At 35.5% G+C, this 21,650-nt stretch overlaps 1 protein-coding gene across 5 annotated transcripts in view; it reads right to left on the reverse strand.

The window, feature by feature from the left end:
* LOC127435319 (receptor-type tyrosine-protein phosphatase R-like) overlaps positions 1-17,941 on the reverse strand; it is a 54,457-nt gene extending 36,516 nt beyond the window's left edge. For 3 of the 5 annotated variants that reach the window (XR_007896182.1, XM_051688713.1, XM_051688714.1), the window contains exons 1-4: positions 17,756-17,941; positions 16,649-16,926; positions 5,820-5,963; positions 32-142 (exon numbers count right to left, since the gene is read on the reverse strand). Coding sequence is in view for 3 of the 5 variants with exons in the window: in XM_051688713.1 (XP_051544673.1) it covers positions 32-142; positions 5,820-5,963; positions 16,649-16,926; positions 17,756-17,813 (591 nt within the window). In the remaining 2 variants the exon portion in view is untranslated. The remainder of the gene's footprint in view (positions 1-31; positions 143-5,819; positions 5,964-16,648; positions 16,927-17,755) is intronic. The other 2 variants (XR_007896181.1, XM_051688712.1) reach the window with 2 other exon arrangements.
* Between the last annotated feature and the right edge of the window lie 3,709 nt (positions 17,942-21,650).

Genomic DNA, 21,650 nt, shown 5'->3' on the forward strand with positions numbered 1-21,650 from the left:
CAGTATGTGGAATACTGTAAGAAATACGTACCATTAAACAGGTGAAAATGGTGAGGAATATTATGAGGCAGATAACCAGCACATAGAATCCATCTTTGCCCCAGATGTTGTTCTTCTCATGGTGGTTTTTAAGAATACTCTTCTGCAGAAAGACAGATGGAGCAGAATATCATTTTAAAGACTGTAAAGATTCAACTATGTCAAGCCTCGTCCGACCCGTTGTGCTCGTGAGAGCCCTGTCGTGCATTAACACACAAAATCAGCTTCCGCTGTGGTTCAGTATAAGTGATGCAAGGATCAACAAGTGCGACCTTAAGGAACACACTGACATTGAGCCTAATAGACCTGACTCCACCTCTAAAATTGCACACACACACACACTGTGAACACTGTGATATTGTGAATTTACAGTATAATGCTGGCTACTAGGGCTGAACGATTTGGACAAAAAAACCTATTGCAATTATTTTGAAGTATATTACGATTGCGATTTGAAAGGTGATTTGATTATTCATCTTTTAAAATACCTAGTAAGTGTTTCTTCTGTCCAAAATTACTTCATGGGCAAAGATGCTCTACTGCCAATAGAAATATTGTTCAAGAAAGGCATTGTTATGTGTTTTGGATAACCTTAAGCCTTAACCCTTTATATGCTGTCAGTCGATTAAGATGTTTAATCGCAATTAATTGCATAATTTTTTGTAGTTGATTGTATTAATTGCAGATTTTGAAAGTGCTGAAATTTGATACTATATATATTTCTTTTCCTGTCAAAATGCATTTTTTTCATCTTAGGAAAGAAAACAAAATGTAACAATATAATGTTTCCAAACAAAGCCGTCCACAGTATAAAGATAGCACTAATATATCACCAATTCAAGTAAAGTTAAACTTTTCCCAAAGCCTAAGTGGGAGTTTGACTGATTGAAATAACTAGTCTCCCCATAGGTTGCATATTCATTGCAAAGGGCTTTATCTCTTAAACTCTCATCCTCCACAATATTAATCTGCCGGTAGACTGTGGCTGTCTCCCTCTTACAGCAATCGCAAAGCTGCATTCATGATTCGCGTCAGGGTGTCAACAGCGCTTTCAATTCCACATGAGGACAAAATGGCTTGTGTAGTAATTAAAATGTGTGATAAAGAAAAATTAACGCATTGAACTTTTTTAAATAATCGCATGCGTTATTGCGTTAATTCTAACAGCTCTATGAATTACGTAAATGTGCAATTAGTGAATCTTGAGTGCTGACAATTTTACATGCTCAGCTCATTAGCCTCACGCGTGCTTTGAGTATGTGTAAATAAGGTACAGATATAAGAGCTGCACGCATACAATGAGCAGCACGTGCAGACTTTTTATTTATTTAATTAAATCGCAGCCCTTGCGGTTTGATAATCGCACTATGTCATATCCCCGATTTCGATTACAATAAAATGACAATCTTTAATTACAATAAAATGGCAACTGAATACTGACTCCACAGTGAACAGGGCCAGGAAATTACTGTGATGTAGCATCACAATGATTATTTGTGTCTGCATTACAGTAACCTTGGTATAACTTTACATTGATGTTGTTAAGGGAACATAAAGGGGCTAATTTATATCATAATGGACACATAATTCATTTACAAATACATTATAAAGTGTTGGATGTAATCTGATTACAAAGCAGTTAGTTACTGTAATCTAATTACTTTTAGTGGGGGAAAAGTAGTGTAACATTACATTTTAAATTTGTGTAATCAGATTAAAGTTACTGACTTTCAATGAAGTTAATTACTTTTAAATTCATTGGGTTACACATTTCTAAAATAATATTATTTATGTAAAATACATTTAAAACATGAATTATATTCATATGCTTTTCCCTTTGTTTTCTGTGACAGCTGAAGCGTCTCTAAAGAGATGGCAAATAGTGAGATATTTAACCTCACATGTTATAAATGCTTAATAACACTTATTCAACATTAGTAGCCTATATCTTAACCTCTATCTTATCCTGTATCTTAATTTAAAGCAGACATATGTGATACATTTATTAACAAGAAGCCAACATTAGAAAACTTTACATAAAGTTCAGTCTGGTTTAATTGGTCATAAGGCTTTATTATATTATATATGCTGTGAATGAATATGAAGAGTCAAAAAGTGTTTTTGCAGAGGAGCTATCTAGTAGTAGGTAAATAGGGACAGCACTCAGAGTATAACCAATCTTTGGATATCAATGTGACAAGGAAAGTGACAACACAAGTCAGAGAAGACATTACAGTAATTAATATAAACACAAAGTGAACTCTCACTAAATTAATCTATTTTAACTACATTGTGATATAAATCATGAAAAATAAGGCATTTATGTTTTTGATTCATATAAGTTTGAATAAGTGTATTTATTAAGCATTTATAACATGTGAGTAAAAATGATGCCTATATGGCATGTGTTGCATGAAAGTTACCCTTTTTATGCAGGTTGGTATAACTGCATATCAGTGATTTCTAATGGATTTGTAAATGACTGGTTAGTCATTAATGAACCACTTTATGACCCCTTAACAATCATATACCTATAATTTGTTACCTTAACATCTTTATATTTATACTAACTGTTAAAAGTATGATGTTAACAGTACTAGGTTGGCGTATGGGTTCCCAATTTGCACTGCGGCATGCATAAATTGTGCTATTGCATTTTTACGGTAACAAGTAAAGTTAAAGTACAAGGACTTCTAAAAACATGGTAACACTGTCTATGAACCCAGTTCTTACAATTATCATAAAGTGTTTTATAAGGCATTATGAATTATTATGGATTAAAAATTAATTTATAATCATTATGTGTTCCTGTAAATATTTGAAACAACAGTTTCATAATACATAATACATTATAATCATGGGTGTCACTTAACATGATATACATAAAACTAAGTTCTCATTACACAGTGATTTATATAGTAATTAGGGCTGTCAATCGATTAAATATGTTATCGAATGAACCACATAGTGTGCCGATTAATTAATCAAATGAATCGCAATTAATCACATATATAAATATTTGCTGAGAAAGCCTCTCAAATAACAATAATTCAATATACAATGAGGAAATAATTATAAATAGTTCAATTTAAATAAAATTATATACACCAATCAGCCACAACATTAAAACCACCTGCCTAATATTGTATAGGACCCCTCGTGCCACCAAAACAGCGCTAACCCACATCTCAGAACAGCATTCAGAGATGATATTCTTCTCACCACAATTGTACAGAGTGGTTATCTGAGTTACCGTAGACTTTGGCAGTTTGAACCAGTCTGGCCATTCTCTGTTGACCTCTCTCATCAACAAGGCGTTTCTATCCACAGAACTGCCGCTCACTGGATGTTTTTTGTTTTTGACACCATTCTGAGTCAATTCTAGAGACTGTTGTGTGTGAAAATCCCTGGAGATCAGCAGTTACAGAAATACTTAAACCAGCCCATCTGGCACCAACAATCATCCATGTGATTATCTAATCAGCCAATCGTGTGGCAGCAGTGCAGTGCATAAAATCATGCAGATACAGGTCAGGAGCTTTAGTTAATGTTCACATCAACCATCATAATGGGGAATAAATGTGATCTCAGTGATTTGGACCATGGCATGATTGGCTGGTTTGAGTATTATTGAACATAACCAATCAGTCTCACTTTGGTTGCATCGCATGATAAACATAACATTTTTAGGTCGCTGTGTCAAGTTAAATGAAGTTTAGTACTTATAAAAACACATCTTGAGATCCCTAAGTTCAGATTTGCGCTCCATCAAGCTGTGTTTTGAATGCAAGAATGTGTCCTCGTGTTGTGCTCTCTGCTGAAGGGTTCTTTGTATAAGCTGCGCGTTGCCTCTACAGCTGAAGTTGCGCTTACTGCCCCCTGTAGAAAACTGGTGGTACTTCAAGCTTGAATTGCAAAATTTTTTAATGCATTATTTTTTTTTATAATTAATCGCACTGAATTAACACGTTAAATCGACAGCCCTAATAGTAATATTTTATATGCTTAAATCAAACTGACCATTTTGAGTTACATCAATGAAAGTAATTTTTAAAGTTCAGATCAGGTGGAAATACAGTAGCTCCTTAAGATAACAACTGCCCATTTCACCTTTTACAGTATGGAGAGAACACGGCCACTATTGTTTTCCACAACTGACAACAACCACAATGAACTTCCAGCATTAAAAATGATTTCCAGCGCATGATCGTCACTCATTATAACACACACTAATGAAATGGTGGGGACACAATAGTTCAAGTGCAACATTAACACCTATGACTATAATACTTACTCTATTTGTGATTACGCTTTTAAAGAGTATAATGCATTACAACACATGATCAATACACAATTTCATGTGTAATTTTGTGTTTTAAAATATGTTATAATGCATTGTGTTATCATGAATAGGTTAAGTGTTACAACAGATTACAATTATAATTATGAAAGATTATGAGCAAACATTTATGCATAACATTAGTTACAATTTTTTCTGAAATTATTATTAATTTGATTATTTTATGAATGTTGTGCATTATAGACATTTATATGATTATTGATCAGATTGTCTCTCCAACTGAGAACTGAACATCCTGTGTATTGAAAGTGTACCTCTAAAACACGAGTAAAGCATTACATTGGAAATTAAAATAGAAGTACATTTTAAATAGAGAGCTACTCTTGAACCTTACTTTGAAGGCATTTTAATGAAACAATCAATGCCTCAATGTTATACTGTGAGTATTTTCTAAAAAAACCTATCAAAAATGTGAATCTGCCATAAATTAAAATATAGATCTATCCTCTAACTAAGGGTGCAACACTGAAAAATGTCTCGATATTTATGCATTTGGTCTATAAGTGCTTAAAAAGTTAGTTTTACACAGTTTACACAGTTTTTATCTTTAATTTTTTTTAAAGATTTTTTATCATTTTCATTTATATACCCCAGCATAACAATACATAGTAATAAACAGCAACATTTCACTACAATTATATTTGTACTAAAATTTTATACATGTAAAATGTCATGCGGGATGCCCATGAACATTTTTGAATGTTCACTATGCAAACGTATCATTATTATGTTGCCTGTAAAGGCAAAATATTGTGTATTTAGTGATAAGTTTATGAGGTCTCAAAAAATCGAAGAATGACTATCATTACATTTGTCAATGTTTATAGGCATTTTGTTCCTACATACAGTCCTAGTCTGTTACATACACACCAGTTGACTGTATCCAGGCACTATTTAGCCTGAGAAGGAGCACTGGTATTAATATGAATGGGAGAAATTGGAGCACCCAATATGGCGGATGTAGAAAAGTAAGTCCTGCCTTACAAGTAAAAATGCTAATCACCTTTTAGTTATAGACATCGTCTGTCAGTCAACTCAAGAATGTGCATGCTCATTAGCTGGACCAGCCTGAAAAATAGCATTTATAACTGTGATCTGAGCTAAAGAAGCACAATTTATGATACCACTGCTGTCAGATTTTACTGCTGATTTGAAATATGTTCTTTGATCATAATCTTGACCAACAGCTTTGGAGATTTCGGTCTTTCCCATTTAAGTAGATAGGAACTGTACTATCATGCCGCTAGTATCCATAGAAAATAGCTGCCCGGGAGCATTCCCATGATGGCCACTGAGTGGAACTTTAAAAGGAACTTTGCTGTAACTTCATTTTAGGGCTGTTAAAACAGCTTACAAATCCACTTTTCACTGGTCCATAACACACACACACACACACACACACACACACACACACACAAACCTCTGTGGATGCCTCTGTGGTGGCGAGCGGTCCAGAGCTGTGGTGCAGGGTGTTGATCTTGAGCAATCTGATCATTTCCTCATGGGCTACGGGTTCCGATGCCCCCACAGAAGACACATACAACTCAATGTCATCCTTTTCTTCCTAAAAACATAAAAAATAGTGAAAGATATTGATGTATTATGAATTAAGAGTTTTTAAGCCTTTGTGATCATAAATTGGCAAATTTAAAAACAAAAAATAATCAAACTGTAAAATATTGATCCTGTCTAACAGGAGAGAAGTCAAAGTTCTTGTCTTTACTCTTAAACACTTTGGTTTAAAAATGGGTTGGTGCTTCAGAAACTGTTAAAATGGCAGTCAGAATTACACATTCAAAATTCACCTTTATTCCTGAATCACAAAGATAAACAAAACAAACACATTACAACATTTTCATACAAATAGCTTAGTGCAAAATCAACACCACACTGATGCAAATCTAAAGGAGAAAAGACCATAATATATGGCAAAAATGAATATAGAATGAATTAATAAATTGAACTTAGGTAGTGAGGTACCTCAAGGTACCAAAGATAATATGCTATTGAACACACTCCTTAAGACTATTTCAAATGTTAAATATCAATGAAAATAATAAACTGAATAGCATGTTTCTTTCAAGTGTTTCTCAATTAAATAAACATTGCTTTAGGTTTTCTTAAGCAATTATTAGTTATAAAAAATAAAGTACTAAGTGTTAAGTAAACTAAGAACAGTAATGAAAAAAAAACAAATAAATAAATTAAGAACATTGAGTGGTTTACTTTTCAATTTTGTTGTTTGATTAATAGTAACAACATAATAGACAGCCAGTGCAAGGTCACATGCTCAGATCTTATATTTTGACACACATCTGGTTGTTTTTGTTCCAACTGTTTGCAATCACTCAACTGTGTTTGCATCTGATGGCCATTTTGACTATGAAGCAAATTTGACAGTTCATTTGCGCAGCCATGTGACCGCATTCAAGTGAGGCGCGCAATATGGGAAGTCTGCATATAGTTACCGAGAGTTCCGGTACCCTAGGATAAGCCACATTATGCAAACTCACTAACAAGCACAATCTCCTATTTTTGCATCGGCTACACTGTGTTTACCTACTCCTGTGGTACGACCTGACGTGCGTTGCATCAGCAGCGTCGAAGACACGGGTTCAGATCTTGCTTTAAAAACCAGGAAGTATTCGTGTTCGCATAATCCGTGATGAACGCAATTCGGAGATTGCATTTTTCCTTCTAAAATTACATTTTTACTCCACTGATGGTGAGGTTTAGGTAGGTGTCAAACTGAGCTCACACATGCCCATTGCCCAACAAAACTTAAAGCTTTGGCCACTGGGGGCAGTGTTTTGAATTTGGTAAGAACAGACTGATTTTAGCTAAAGAAAAATCAACCTACTATTTCCGAATTCACTGTGAGATATGTCTGAGGCGCGGGCGCTCTTCATCTGATCGTTTCTCAGTTCTTCTAGTTGAGCACCGGCTTGGACATGAAAGAAGGAGCATTTTGGTATAAAAGAAATAAAACAGAGCACATGCTAAAATAAGCATCAAACAACTTTGTTAAACAGCTAGCGGGTACCAAATAGAGTCAGTAGGTACTCTGTACTATCTTTACTGCAGAAAAACTGGTATTGTTACATCTTTATTAAATATTTAGTGTTAACTTGGTATCGAAGTACTGGCACTTTTGACATTCCTATAGTCTTTAGATAACATTACTTGAAGAGACTTTCACATTTATATTCAACATTTTCAGATAATATTTATTTATTCTGCAGTATAGCTGCTAAAGTAAATGTATGTTGTTTTAGATATTTATTTTGGAAAACAAGCCAAAACAAAAACAAATCAAAAATTCATTTTGTTGCCGTGTATAATGGGGCGAAGACTATCCTCTTTCTTTTTTTTTTCATTTCAATCCATTTTTAACTCACAAAAAACAAACTCTCTCTTATTAATAAAGCTACGAATTGCCAATTTTCTTCACAAAAAGAAATGCACAGTGACACATATATTATGATGCAATAAGTCACGAGTCTTCATGTTATAATCTAGCTGCATTAAGCGTGTGCGCTCGAGGGATGAGCGTCCCGTGACAGAGTGTGCATCAGCCGGTGCGGTTTCAATCTCTCCCCCTTACATCGGGACATTCACACAACTCATAGAAGAGGCGCTGAATGCACAGAGAAATGACCGTTTTCGGAGTTTATGTTTATTTACATGATCTGCTTCCGTATTATTTGAACTTTAATAAAACCATAATGCATTAAATATAATTGCATTTTAAACTTCTGGGGTCGACGGACGCGCCGGTGCGTCCTGCTTGAGTTTTTCCTCATGACAGCAGAAACAACTTAAAATACTCCATCATATTTGGGCATACAGATAAGTGTAAGACATCATTAGAAACTATAAAGGGTCTACGTTTATTTGTGTACACTCACAATAACAACAAAACCTTGTGCTTTTGTAAAATAAAGAAAATAAACAGGGTGCGCTTTCAGCCGTCTCTGTCTCTGCAGCATCTTTCTGAAACACGTCACAAAAATGAACTGAAACTCCGTGAATACTTATCACACAAACATGAAACGTATGTCTAAAGAAAGTTTAAAATGTGTACTTTTAAATAAAACAATTCAAATTTAAAACAAATATTCTCCTGCAATGTAATCTGTATGAAACAAAGCGATGTACAGTTTCTTCTGGCTCAGCTCATTATCGCTAATGTGATCCCACCCACCAGCAGAGTGCGCTATTCATACGGTAATGTGCTGAGGCGATCAATACAAATGGTAAACGCCCCCAACAGTGCCTTAAAAAAACATCAAGTTCATCATCAGATTCATTCACTTTCCTGCACATTTGGAAGATGGCACGCTATACAGGTGAGGAAGCTCCTGGATAGTGATGAAGAGTTCACATTTTCCTCAGAAGTAGAGCGGGACTCCGATGATGAACGTTTACATTTTGAAGAGCGATTTGATCCAGCCGAGGATACAATTCCGGATGAGTAAGTCATTTAGTTTTACTTACATATCAGTTGACATGCTATTTTATATAAACATGGACATATTTTACTAGTTGGACTATTTCCAGACTTGCCAGCCAGGATTCAGAGTATTGATATTTGAAATATGTCCTAATAGGCAAGTTTTAGTTACATTTAAATGTTGTTTCGGCTAAAGCAGGTATTTAAATTGTATGCTGTATGATATAAATATGATATGTAATATGATATAAAAATAATATGAATGTTTAGATTATATTTTAACTAGGGTTTATGCTGCCTCATTATCATCAATGAAGCTTGTGCTCTCAAATGAATATATTTTAAAATGCAATTTATTTCTGTGATGTAAAGCTGAATTTTCAGCATCATTACTGTAGTCTTCAGTGTCACACGATCCTTCAGAAATCATTCTAATATGCTGATTTGCTGCTCAAGAAACATTTATTATTATTATCAATGTTGAAAACAGTTGTGTACAAATGTTTTCAGGATTCTTTGATAAATAGAAAGTTCAAAATAACAGCATTTATCTGAAATAGAAAGCTTTTGTAACATTATACACTATCGTTCAAAAGTTTGGGTCAGTAAGTAATTTTGTTTTGTTTTGTTTTTTGTTTTTGGAAATAAATTAATACTTTTATTCAGCAAGGATGCATTATATTGACACAAAAGTGACAGTTAAGACATTTATAATGTTACAAAAGCTTTCTATTTCAGATAAATGCTGTTCTTTTGAACTGTCCATTCTTCAAAGAATCCTGAAAACAATTTAACACAACTGTTTTCAACATTGATAATAATAATAAATGTTTCTTGAGCAGCAAATCAGCATATTAGAATTATTTCTGAAGGATCATGTGACACTGAAGGCTGCAGTAATGAAGCTGAAAATTCAGCTTTGATCGCAGGAATAAATTGCATTTTACAATATATTCAAACAGAAAAGGTAGGGGAGGGGTCTCTGTCTCCTCAGGTGTGAATCACATCAGTATTCATGATCATCCACACCTCCTCGCATATGGCCTTTCTAACACTAAAAGTGTCTTACAAAACTTAAATGACTATATTGTTTTGTATGAATGAGTGCTCAGGATGGTTTTCACATCATTTTGTAGCAAAAACTCTAGGCTACAAGATCCAGTTCTCAAAAGTCTTGTGAACAAATGTTTAGTATGTGATATATGGCCTTATTTCAGTGACTTAAATGTTTGTTTTTTTTCAAAAACCACACATAAATGTTATTTTCTCAAAAATACAAACATGTACATACATGTTGCTCACATATTATTATAGCCTAGTTTGTGCTGAATACATTGTTATCAGTCTTTAGCCATTAATGTTTTTAAGCAACTGAAAAAAGCACAAAAGTCAAGGCATGTCAAAATTTCTCCAGGGCCTAAAACACCCTCAGACCCCAGAGGATTAAGATGTAATGCCGGGTGTTTCTTTTAAAGACGCTCGACACACAAGTTTTGCTTCAGTGGAGCGGCAGCTACAGCTCAACTTATTATTCAAGGAGAGTGTTTCTGTATTTACCTATTTTGTATTTTTGCATTATAATTCCCTCATACTTTGCGATCAACATCACCTGAAGAAGTGAAAGTTTGGAGTGCATCTGGACTGTGAGCTGTGTAATTCTTCCTCTCCTCAGTCAGGCGCGAGCTGCAGTGCGGCTCTCACGCATCATCATTAGAGTTTAATGTGATCTCATATTACGTTAAATGAGGCCAAACGACTATTCGACAACTACAATTTTTGTCGACAATTTTTTTTTTGTCGATGTTGTCAATAACGTCGACAAATCGTTTCAGCCCTATCCAGCAGGGGCTAAGGCAAGGTCCAAGGTCTGAGCTGGCTTCCCTGTGCCAGCAGGGGTTGAGGCAGGATGAAGGGCTGAGCTGGCTTCTCTCTGCCAGCAGGAACTATGGGGAGGTTCAAGGCCTGAGTTGTGTTGGCTCTTCTGGGTCGAAGGACCAGGTACCTGGAGGGGGCAAGGCTGCTTATGCAGGAGCTCCTTTACTATGCTGAACTACTCAGCTGCCGCAGCAGTGCCACACGGAGGAGCATCTTAAGACTAATATGCTTGCAGTTATATAGTGGTTTCTACAAGTATGTTTGCTTTCTGCAGGTGTCTATAAGAGTTTGTTCCATTCTATCTACAGGATTGTATACAGGTTTTGTCACAGCTCTCCCTCACATGTGTTTTTTGCTCCATCCCAAAGGCGTCTGCAGGTGCCAGGTTTTACCCTCTCCAGGATTACTGTACATACTAATCTCAAATCAAAGAAATGAGTTGGCATAAGCTTAATTTGACTATTTTTACTAGTTTTAATCAAATTACCGTGACACAGTAAACCCTGTAGTTGTGTAAGTAGATGAAGACTATATTTCTCCATATTTGTAAACTAAGCCTCCATTTCATTTCTTCGTTTTGACCCAGTGGTCACTATGGTGGCTGCACCATCCTTTTTGTCAGAGCCTAAGCAGTACTAAGTGTCTTTCTACCAGTGCAAGTGCAGCCCCCTTTCCAGCTGCCATGATCCACAGGATGCCTTGGCTCATAGTCCCCATGGTTGTCACGTATTTGACTGATTTGCGATTTCATTAACGTTCCACTGGTTTAAGGTGCATCTTAACATGCCTAATTTGCTTTCTTTAAAGAAATGTCTGCAGTTATCTTTCTGCTTCTCCCACAGGGGTATCAACAATATTACCTTCAGCAGGTGTCTATAAGAGTTACTTCCATTCTTTACCCAGGATTGTATACAGATTTCTTTACTGCTTCTCTATAGGTGTCTTTCCAAGATTTTATTGTTTATTCTTTTAGCATAAGCAAAGAATCTCTACTCCAGATACTTTTTTGCATTGTAGCCAAGGCAAAAAACACTCAATGCCTTGTCCAAACTCCTCTCCTAATAGGTTAATCACAGTTTCTAGCATTCGTCAAATCTGTGAATGGTTAGATCAGCCAGATTTCTTTATCTGATTTATTAATTAGAAGGTCCTCACTATCACCCCCAGTGGACACTGAAAACGCAGCAACCCAGAATTGGCCACGAATGGGGACTGCATTGCAGAAAGCATGCACTCAACACACTCACACATTAATTTTCAAATGTGTTTGGGTCTTTCCTTCTGAAGGCTGTCTGCTCGCCTGTTCAAACACAGCATAGCCCTCACACTTTTAAGCTTTAGCACATGGATGCTTAAAAAAACAGAGCCATGGAAGCTACAATTTGCCTTCCACTATTAACTGTAATCTTGCTTTCTTTTTCCGATTAACATATTTTATTGATTCATACATTTAACAAAGAAAAACAAAAACATGTAAACACTGAATCAACATTTAACCCCCACTATAACCCCTCAGTACAGTATACTATCCCAGACTCAAGCTTCATAATAATAGCGAAATACCACATTGTTTTTTTTATTCAGTACAGTTGTATGTAGAGTAGCAATATTCCCAGATAGCAGTGGTATTCAGCTGAACTCAGTGGTGAAGCGGCTCAGACTATGAGCCCAGACCAGGGGCTGTTCAATCAGACAAAACATAACAGAATGGAACCAAACGCGAGGATCTCGATACACACATTTCCAAGCTGAACATCTTTCCTGACAAAGCGTTTACAAAACTCATTGTTTAATCTGAGAAACACTTATAAGAGAGCAAGACGCAACGGCCAAAGACCTCCACCAACTGTAAGGGGCTCTTCATACTGAACGCTTTTGCAACCATTCATTTGTTTTTCTATGTAAACGCAAGCTAGACGAACATCTTTGTTTTGCTTCATTTTTTTTTTATTCAGCGTCTCGTGCAGGAGAGCTGTATTTTAGATGCTTTGCTTAATTAAAAAGAACTTTAAAAAGCATCTTCAGACACCTTTGTGTTTTCTGTTAAACTGTATTTGTTGTGCTGTGTCTAGCCTTTTTTAGTTCAAGAATGTGATCAATCTGAAGTCATCATCAGTGCTTGGCACACATCCAAAATTAGAATGCACAGTTTTAGCATTCGAATGTGCATTTCTGTCTTAAATTCGACGAATATTCAAATTTTGAATTTTAATTTGATAGCCTTACCTGAATTTACCATTTATTTTGTCCAATAGATTTGTGAAAAATGGGTCTCCATCTGCAAAGCTGTCAATATCCCACTCTTGAAAAGTGATCATTCTGTCTTGAGGATGTTTTCGAAAGAAAGGGTTATCAATGGAGGTGTCATACCTGGTGCTCACCAGCTCCAGGAGAAGTACTTGGGAACTGTCTATGCTAGGTAAAAGGAATCACTAAAGACACGTCTTGCAGGAAAGCGTGTTGCTGTAATTTTTGATGAGACTCCAAATATAGAGGGGCAGATGTGTGCTGAAAATCCTTTTGCCACCGTTGGAGAAGGATAAGTCTCAGAACACTTTGGATTGCACAAAGAATTTCTTGAAATGGAAATGCAGTATCACTAGCTGATTCATCAGGACCCGCACCAGCTGACTTCATGACAGCTTCTTCCCCCAAGCAATCAGACTTTTGAACTCTTGATCACTCACAATACATAAATCAGCACTGTATTTTATTAGCCTCAGACTGGACTCTTTTTATACTTTTCATACTTCACTTAATAACACACTGGCAACTGACTATCAACTGACAGCTGAATGTCAACACAACACTTCATATTTATTTCCACTGATTACATGGGGGGGGGGGGTGGTTACAGTGTATTTTTATTGTATACAGTCTTCTTATTTTGTGTATACTGTATATTGTATATTATCAGGTGTATATTGTATATTGTGTTATGTAACAAGATGTGTAAACTGTGTTATGTGTAAATCAGATGTTTATTGTAATTGTCATACTGCTATGTTGCTTGGAACCGCACCCAAGACTTTCACCCACAGTTGCACTTGTGTTTATGGTTGAGTGACAATAAAGGGATTTGATTTGATTTGATTACAAATACAAGAGTTGCAGACATTTTGCAACTATAATATTGCTTCTTGAAACCACATCACTGCACACACTTTACAGTATGAGACTAAATGCACACTGTCCTTAAACACAGAGACACACCTCATTAGATCATAATAGATTCAATACATTTTAAAACCCCATTGTGGTTTAATGTTTATGTTCAAGATACTGTATAACCACATATTCTGTCTACGTTTTTCACAAATATGTTGCAGAACTGCACCACAGTCTGTGGAGAGACTCCATGAAATGCTTCAGAATGCAGAGGCTGCTCAGTCCTTGCAAATCTAAATAAACATTGTGGCAGACAAGTGCAAGGTAATTCTCCAGCTTCTAGACATCTTCCAAAATAGGCACCCAGTGTCCACAAATGTTTTCAACTACCTGGAGGATCTCCAAATAAATGATGCTTGTTCCAATTACTTTGAAAAGTTTGACCTGACCTTTGCAATCAAAACACAAATACTCCACACAGTTGAAGAGGCATATAGCAACACAGAGGACAAACTGTACATGTCAGATGGCCAGCCTGCTTTAAATTTCTTGTAAGAGGTCAGGTTGCTTGATCTTCATCACATCGCCCTGATGGATAAAAGTGTTTCCAATTACAGTACAAAGATATCCTAGGCATCAGTGCTGTTCCCATAGATGAGCTCGATGCTTACTTCACCTCCATTGTTCCAGCAGCTCTCAGAGTTTCAGAGAGTGGAGTAGTTGATTTAGATGTATTTTGGGATGGCATCCAGGAGGGGCTTCCTGTTTTGAGCCACTTGGCCAAGCGATACATAGGTCTCAAACTCTGCTGATGAAGAAAGAAGCAATAGCATCTACAAGATGGTGTTGTCCAGAAAAAGAAGTTCGATGACTGATAGAATCATTTAGGTCCTTGTCTTCTTGTATTAAAACCAACTTTTTTGAGTAAACTATGTTTTATATCTTTTGTTAACATGAGGAAGTAGGTTAACAAATGATAAACATGTTATTGTTATGATTTTGCTGTGCATAACCTTTGAGAGTGAGTCTGTTTGTAAGAGACCAACAGTGGAAGAGAGACACACCTTTTCACCGTGAGGGATAGAATGTCTGTTTGAAGCGTGAGACTGATCTGCTCTGACAGTGCGAGAGAATATTAAAGTTTACAAAGGTTTAATGAGAGTGCCATATTAATCTACTATGTATAATGCTGAATATTATGTATAATAATGCTATGGGGGAATATAATCCTAATGTCAAATGTCATGTCTGATTTGATTTCATCAGTAAATCCTTCTTTAACTGGATAAGCATGCATTTCCATTAAATATGTATTTTTTAAAAGGATATGTAGATGTAATCAGAGGCAATACTATTTTAGAAAATACATTTTTTAATTTAAAATATTTAAAATATTTGTAATCAGTGACAGTGTGAAAGCAGCATATGTATATAAAATAAGCAGAATTATTAGCTAATATTTCCATTTGGTGTCACCATTGCCCTGTTCTGTGCTGATTTGTAGTCCTAGTACATCTCTGATGGATCATTTAGCACTTTTAAGAACAGTACTTTTATCTACATTTTTAAAGAAACTGTTTTACGTATGTCTATAAAGTAATAATAATATTAAAAGACTTTCAATCTTAACTTTTCTTGATTCAGGCTTAGTTTAAAGAATCATGAGTTCAGTATCATGAAACGAACCGAAATGTGAGATGAGTGAACCATTACACCTCTAGTAACCACCCAAATATAGTGTAATAAAATGATCATTTTGTGAACATAATTTTTTTTTTCTTACTGCGCTGATTTCAGAATACACTCTGAATTTTTTAGAAAAGCCCACAATAATCAGAAAAATCCTGGTGGGACCGAATAATAATTACAAGGAGTGACTCAACAGTCTGAAAAAATGATGCCCTCTACTGGTAGGAGGTGGAGCTGCAGCCTCATCCTGAAAGAGGAGAAACCTCTCTCACATCATAAATTCAATCATTCTTGCTAAATCTCACAGACAGAGAACTGAGAGAGGCACAAAAAGGTGCAAAACATCCATGTGCGCTTAAAAACTCCCAAAGGATACTTTTTTGGCCATGTAGTGTTAAACTAGATTAAAAAAATATATATATACAGTATATATATATATATATATATATATATATATATATATATATATAAATATGAAGTAAATATGTAAATACTGTAAATAGATTATATGTAAACAACACAATCAAAATATGTCTAATTATTGTGAAAATGTAATGTCAGTCACAGAAAACACTTCTGAACTGAACATATGCTAATGCACTTGTCAAACCTGCTTTAATTGCAATGACCTTTGTGCACAAAACATCCCGTATTAAGCTTCACTGGCATTAAAGTAAATAAATCTCACAGGCAGTGTGCTGACATGTAAGAGCTGTGATTGATTTTTTTGGACACCTCGTGAGTGTGAGGAAGTCTCCAGCGGTCTGCATCAGGTGCATTAGTGTAACTGACTGTGAGTGTACGCGAGTTCATTCCACACATTCACAAATACTTCATCTCATTTGATATGTACAGACAGTTGACAAATGTTCAACTTGTCTATGCTACAGACATGAACGATAACCTAAAATAATGTGTCTTGTTGAGGAGAGGTGTGCTGTTAATTTGCCTTGTGGCCGCTATAAATTCCCATGGACTTACATTGAGCGAGGGACTAGAGTCATATCTAAAGACCAGAATATACTGTAGATACTTGAGGGTAGAACACCTTGAACCACCTGGAACACCCTAGCACTTTCATAGCAATTCCCTGTTATTGTGACAGGTGTACAATAGGCACTCACCATTGTGACTGTGCGATGGGCAGATTTGGGCTTGTTCTCCACATGGTCAGTTCTGGGCAGGAAGTTAACGTCTGACTTTCTCCACTGAGCTCTTTGGAAGTGGGACTCTAGAAAAGCTGCAGGCATCAGCTTGGCGATTCGTGCCCGGGTCTGTCCATGAATCACTTCCCCATTCAATTTTACAGCCTTGTCCTGGACGCGGACACCAGCGGCGGTCAGTCCATTAGACATGAGCCTGTGCGGTATCTGATAAACTTCATTATCTGCAGAGATACCGCCTGAAAGAGAGACAAACACAGTTCAGTGTTCTGTTTTATAACGCACATGTACACAATACAAAGTGGTAAGCTGCAAATGTTACCTTAAGGAGCCATTTTACCAGATCTCACCCTCAAAATGTTTGGTTTAATTGGTGTAACATGTATTCAGGCTGATTCAGAGATGGCAAATAATATTTTTGACTTGAATAAAACCCAGTTCATTTAGACGCAACCACATCAAGCACACTTTTAGGTTTCTTTACGAACAAAAAAATGGCAAAAGGGTGTTGTTAGATCTGATATCACATAGTGCAACCTTATGTTGTACAATCTGGTGCCTTATTGCCTAATGAAACCGCTGAAACAGTTACTACATAGTTATACACCCTTTATTAACCATATTCATGAAGTGTATTGACTAATTAGCATCCAGTATGGCAATTATCCGTTTTTATAATATATTGTTTTTGAATACTGCGCAAGCTTTTCATCGCTTGTTATGTAAATACTGTATTTACATGTAAACACAGGTCATTACAGTACATGTTCAATCACCCTTTGCTACAGAATGAATGTTTCACTCCTTTCCATGACAGCATCAAGGCAACATTGTTTAATTTCATTCATTTGATTTATTTGGGTTTCATTTTTACTCTTAATGTCAAATGATTGCCCATATGTAATTACTAAACATACATGCATTTGCCATAAAAACGCACACATTGCAAGAACAAAACAAGGAGATACGCTGTTTGTGCATGTAGGATATATATGAAACGTTCACAATACTGGTCATATAGCAGGTATGAAAAACAAACATCCACGATATTATGTCTGTCAGCCTCACCTGTGATGTGTAATGCAAGCAATGAAGAAATAAAGACAAAAGCCGTTCTCCCAAACATGATGAAACGATTCGACTCGTTATATTAAAAACGACATAGCTTTATAAAGATATGTCAAGGGTCTAATGTGGTCGAGGCACTGAAATGACGGCTGTTTTAATTCAATAAGTCTGCATCTGAGGAGGATCACACACCCTGATGTCTCGCACTAGCGCTGAGGAGATTCAATTTTAGGGAATCGATTCGTTTGAACGAGTCATTTCAATGAACCGATTGCAAAAAAAAAAAAAAAAAAAAAAAAAAAAACACGGTTCACACGTGATGTTTCGCTGTGTTGAAGGTCCAATGGTCCATACCAGAAAATGAGTCGTAGCCCATGTTGTAAAAGTGGTAAGCGGGTTAGTCAAACACTACTCGCAAAATAAGAACAGCACAAAATGTCTGCTGTTACATTTTGCTTCTTATTTTTTGTGCTGTTCCATATGTTTCCAAAAAAAGTAAAGAGTAAAAAAGATTATATTCAGTTCTACAGACTTTGACCAATATTGCGTTGTCTATGATTTAAACCACCTCACAAACAGTCCTTAATAAAAGACAGTCTAGTGATTCACAAACGCTCTGCGAACAGGTTCGCATGAATCAGAAGAATCGGTTCAAAAGGACGATTGGTTCGCGAACCACTAATTCTCAGAAGAAAGAATGAGTGGGAGGAGAAAAACATAAGATGAAAAATTGATAAGCGTTTTTTTCATGAGCATATACAAAGCTTAGGCAACACTGCAATATACAAAATACTGTAGATCATTCTTACAATCGAACAAATACATTATTCGTTCAAAACACACTGAATTTTAACATAATAATTCCTTCTAAATCTTAATACTATTGCCTAACAATAATAAAAAATAACAATTATTAATATTATTATACTCGAGTTGATTGCTTTCTGTCACTAATATTGCTGCATAATAATAGCTGATAAACAATTATTATTATAGTTGAGTTAGTTGTGTGTGATGTTTGTATATGTGTGACAGTATTACATGTGTTTGTGTATCTTATCAGAAAATTCTGGAATATGTTTTGAATGTTTTATCCTGAATATGTTTGCTAAGACAAACAGATTTGTTTGATTTATAATCTTCTGTTTTTCAAACTGATCTTAAATATATATATATATATATATATATATATATATATATATATATATATATTAAGGTCTCCTTACTGTCTGAATGTTATTATAAAATGAACTTTTACTGTACAATTTTGAGTTATAATTTTTTTTAAACATTATTATATATTTCTTTTCTGACTAATAGACCTTTTTTCACAGACTGTGATGCTGCGTTTCTGCCTTGTTTACCAGCGTAAATCTAAAAAAAAAAATTATATTATACATTTTTTAAATATTGAGTGTAAGTTTATAACGTTATTCTTTGTGTTATATTACCCTGGAATTAGTTTTAAAAATGAATTACCACAGCTGTGAGGGGGTTTCTGTTGCAGCTGCTGAGAGAGTGACAGTAAATTTGGCATCTTCTTCCGCTATGCTGTCTTAATCCACCGCTATATATTTTTTTCCTCTTCTGGAAAGTAATTCAAGTGTAATAGTGGATTTTTTCTTTTGGTCTTGGAACAAATGGGTAAGTGAAAATAAAATTTGCTGTGATCTCCCATGCACTCCCATTCACCACAGTCGAAGTTTGCCCTGCAAACATTAACTTCCGTGTTCCAAAACCTGGAGTGTGAAAAAGGTCTATTGTACTAACAATTTTCAAGTATACAAATTTATATTGGTGGAATATTCAGAGTCTATCTAGCAACACCCTACACTGAAAACCCTAATAAGTTGACTTTACTCAATTGAATTGCATCTCAAACACTTGTGCAATTAAGTTCACTCAACTAAAGTTCATATAGAATTACCTTAGCTATTTAAATAAGGTTACTAGCAGCAAGTAGACTTAACTCAGATTTGCTAATTAAATGTTGTTGTTTCAACTTAAGAATTTTGATTGAATGGACTCAAATGGAATTAATAACACAGCTCAAATAAAGAAGATTATAACTGATTGTAGGTCAGTCATTAAATAAACTTATTTCACCACAGAAATGCATAGACACCTGTACTTCAGTTGCACATGCACATGGAGAACTGAGATAGTGTTAACTGGGTCCAACTTGACCAAAGGGGACATCACTGAAACAACTATTTGCAACAAAACAACAAAAATAATACTACAAAAGCGCTAAAACCTCAATGAATTCTCAGTAACAATTATTTAAATGCCCCCGTATTATTTTAACATCATAAAATTATTAAAATAATTTGTATTTAATAGTTTGCGTTAACACTTAAAATCTTAAGTCTATGGAGTTTTCAGAAAAATTTGTCGAAAGAACATAGATATTTGACTTATGAAAACCTGACATTTCAAGTAATGTTTAATTAAGACAACATTAGTGTTTACAGTGTAGCAGCCACCTAGCAACTCCCTAGTAATGGCCTAGCAACCATTCTGGGGTGCGTTTTCCATTCAATGATGTAACTCACTGCTTAACCAACATAGTACAACGCATCGTTAGAGAAACTAACTAGATAGTTACGACTGTTTCCCGAAACCCTAGTAACTATGTCGCACATCCATCGTTCGAATCACATTGGTTCAATAATGTCGAGCTGTCGTTAATGACGTTACTCAGGGGGTGGAGTAATAACTTCTGCAGAGATCGAATGGAAATCAAATTATAACAGCTCATTTACATGGACAGAAAGCCGTTTATTGTGAAAAAACTGCTTGAGACACGAAATAGACATTTACGTTTATATGCACTTTGTAAGTGGAGTACTCTTTACTACAGTATACAAGCGGTTCGGTCAGTAAGCAGCTCCACAGCAATGTCATTTCCCCTCGACACTGCTGTTAATAACGAACATGGCATCTAAGGCTACTTCTGTTATTTTCTGTTCTCCGTTGTTTCGCTTTATTTTCATATTTCCTCTGTTGCTGGTGTGTTTTGTTTTCATTGCGACATGTCGCAGCATTGAGCTGCAATAGTGGGGTTTCCCTCTTACCTCACTTTACCACACTTGAGCACATACACATGCACACTTTTAAAAAACCAATAAGAATGCCACTTTTATTCTTGACACAATGAGAGATATAGAATTAAATATATATGGAGTGAAAGAGACTGGCTGGGTCTGGCAAATGGGGCTCTGGTGAAGCTGTGTGGTGCTGCATGGCAAGAAACATACGATTTTCAACTTGCTTTTCAGTGACAGAGAAGTTAAAACACTTCACAATCTGAATTAAAATACAAAATATAATATCCCATTTGATGACCAAAAATACTCATTTTCATTTTTAAACGTGTTTTGCAACATGGCATTCATCCAGTAGTTTAAGATGTGGAAATGAACACATAATAGGTGATACTTGTGACTTGATGCATCACAGTAGCATGTCAGATCAAAATGTAAGCAATTATTCTGTGAATCATGTCTAGCATAAATCCCTGTCATCCCTTCATTACCAGAATAATGTCATTAATAAATTAAATAAGTATGATTATGAATCATATAGAATTAAATACAAACCTTTATTGTTTTGCAGTGGTGATGACCCACCATCACATACACAACAGTCAAGTAAATAAAGATTTTCTCAATACACAATATAATACTTTTATATGTACATTACCATTCAAAAGTTTTGAAACACTTGCCTGAAATGTTTCTCATGATCTTAAAAACCTTTTGTTCTGAAGGCGTATGCTTCAAAGTTTGAAAAGCTTTTGAAATTGATGACTTGGACCGAATAATAAAGAAAAGCAGCCAATAAGTGCCCAACATAGATGGGAACTCCTTCAATATTGTTTAAAAAGCATCCC

This window comes from Myxocyprinus asiaticus, chromosome 45 (genome assembly GCF_019703515.2).
Source record: "Myxocyprinus asiaticus isolate MX2 ecotype Aquarium Trade chromosome 45, UBuf_Myxa_2, whole genome shotgun sequence".
Taxonomy (NCBI): Eukaryota; Metazoa; Chordata; class Actinopteri; order Cypriniformes; family Catostomidae; genus Myxocyprinus; species Myxocyprinus asiaticus.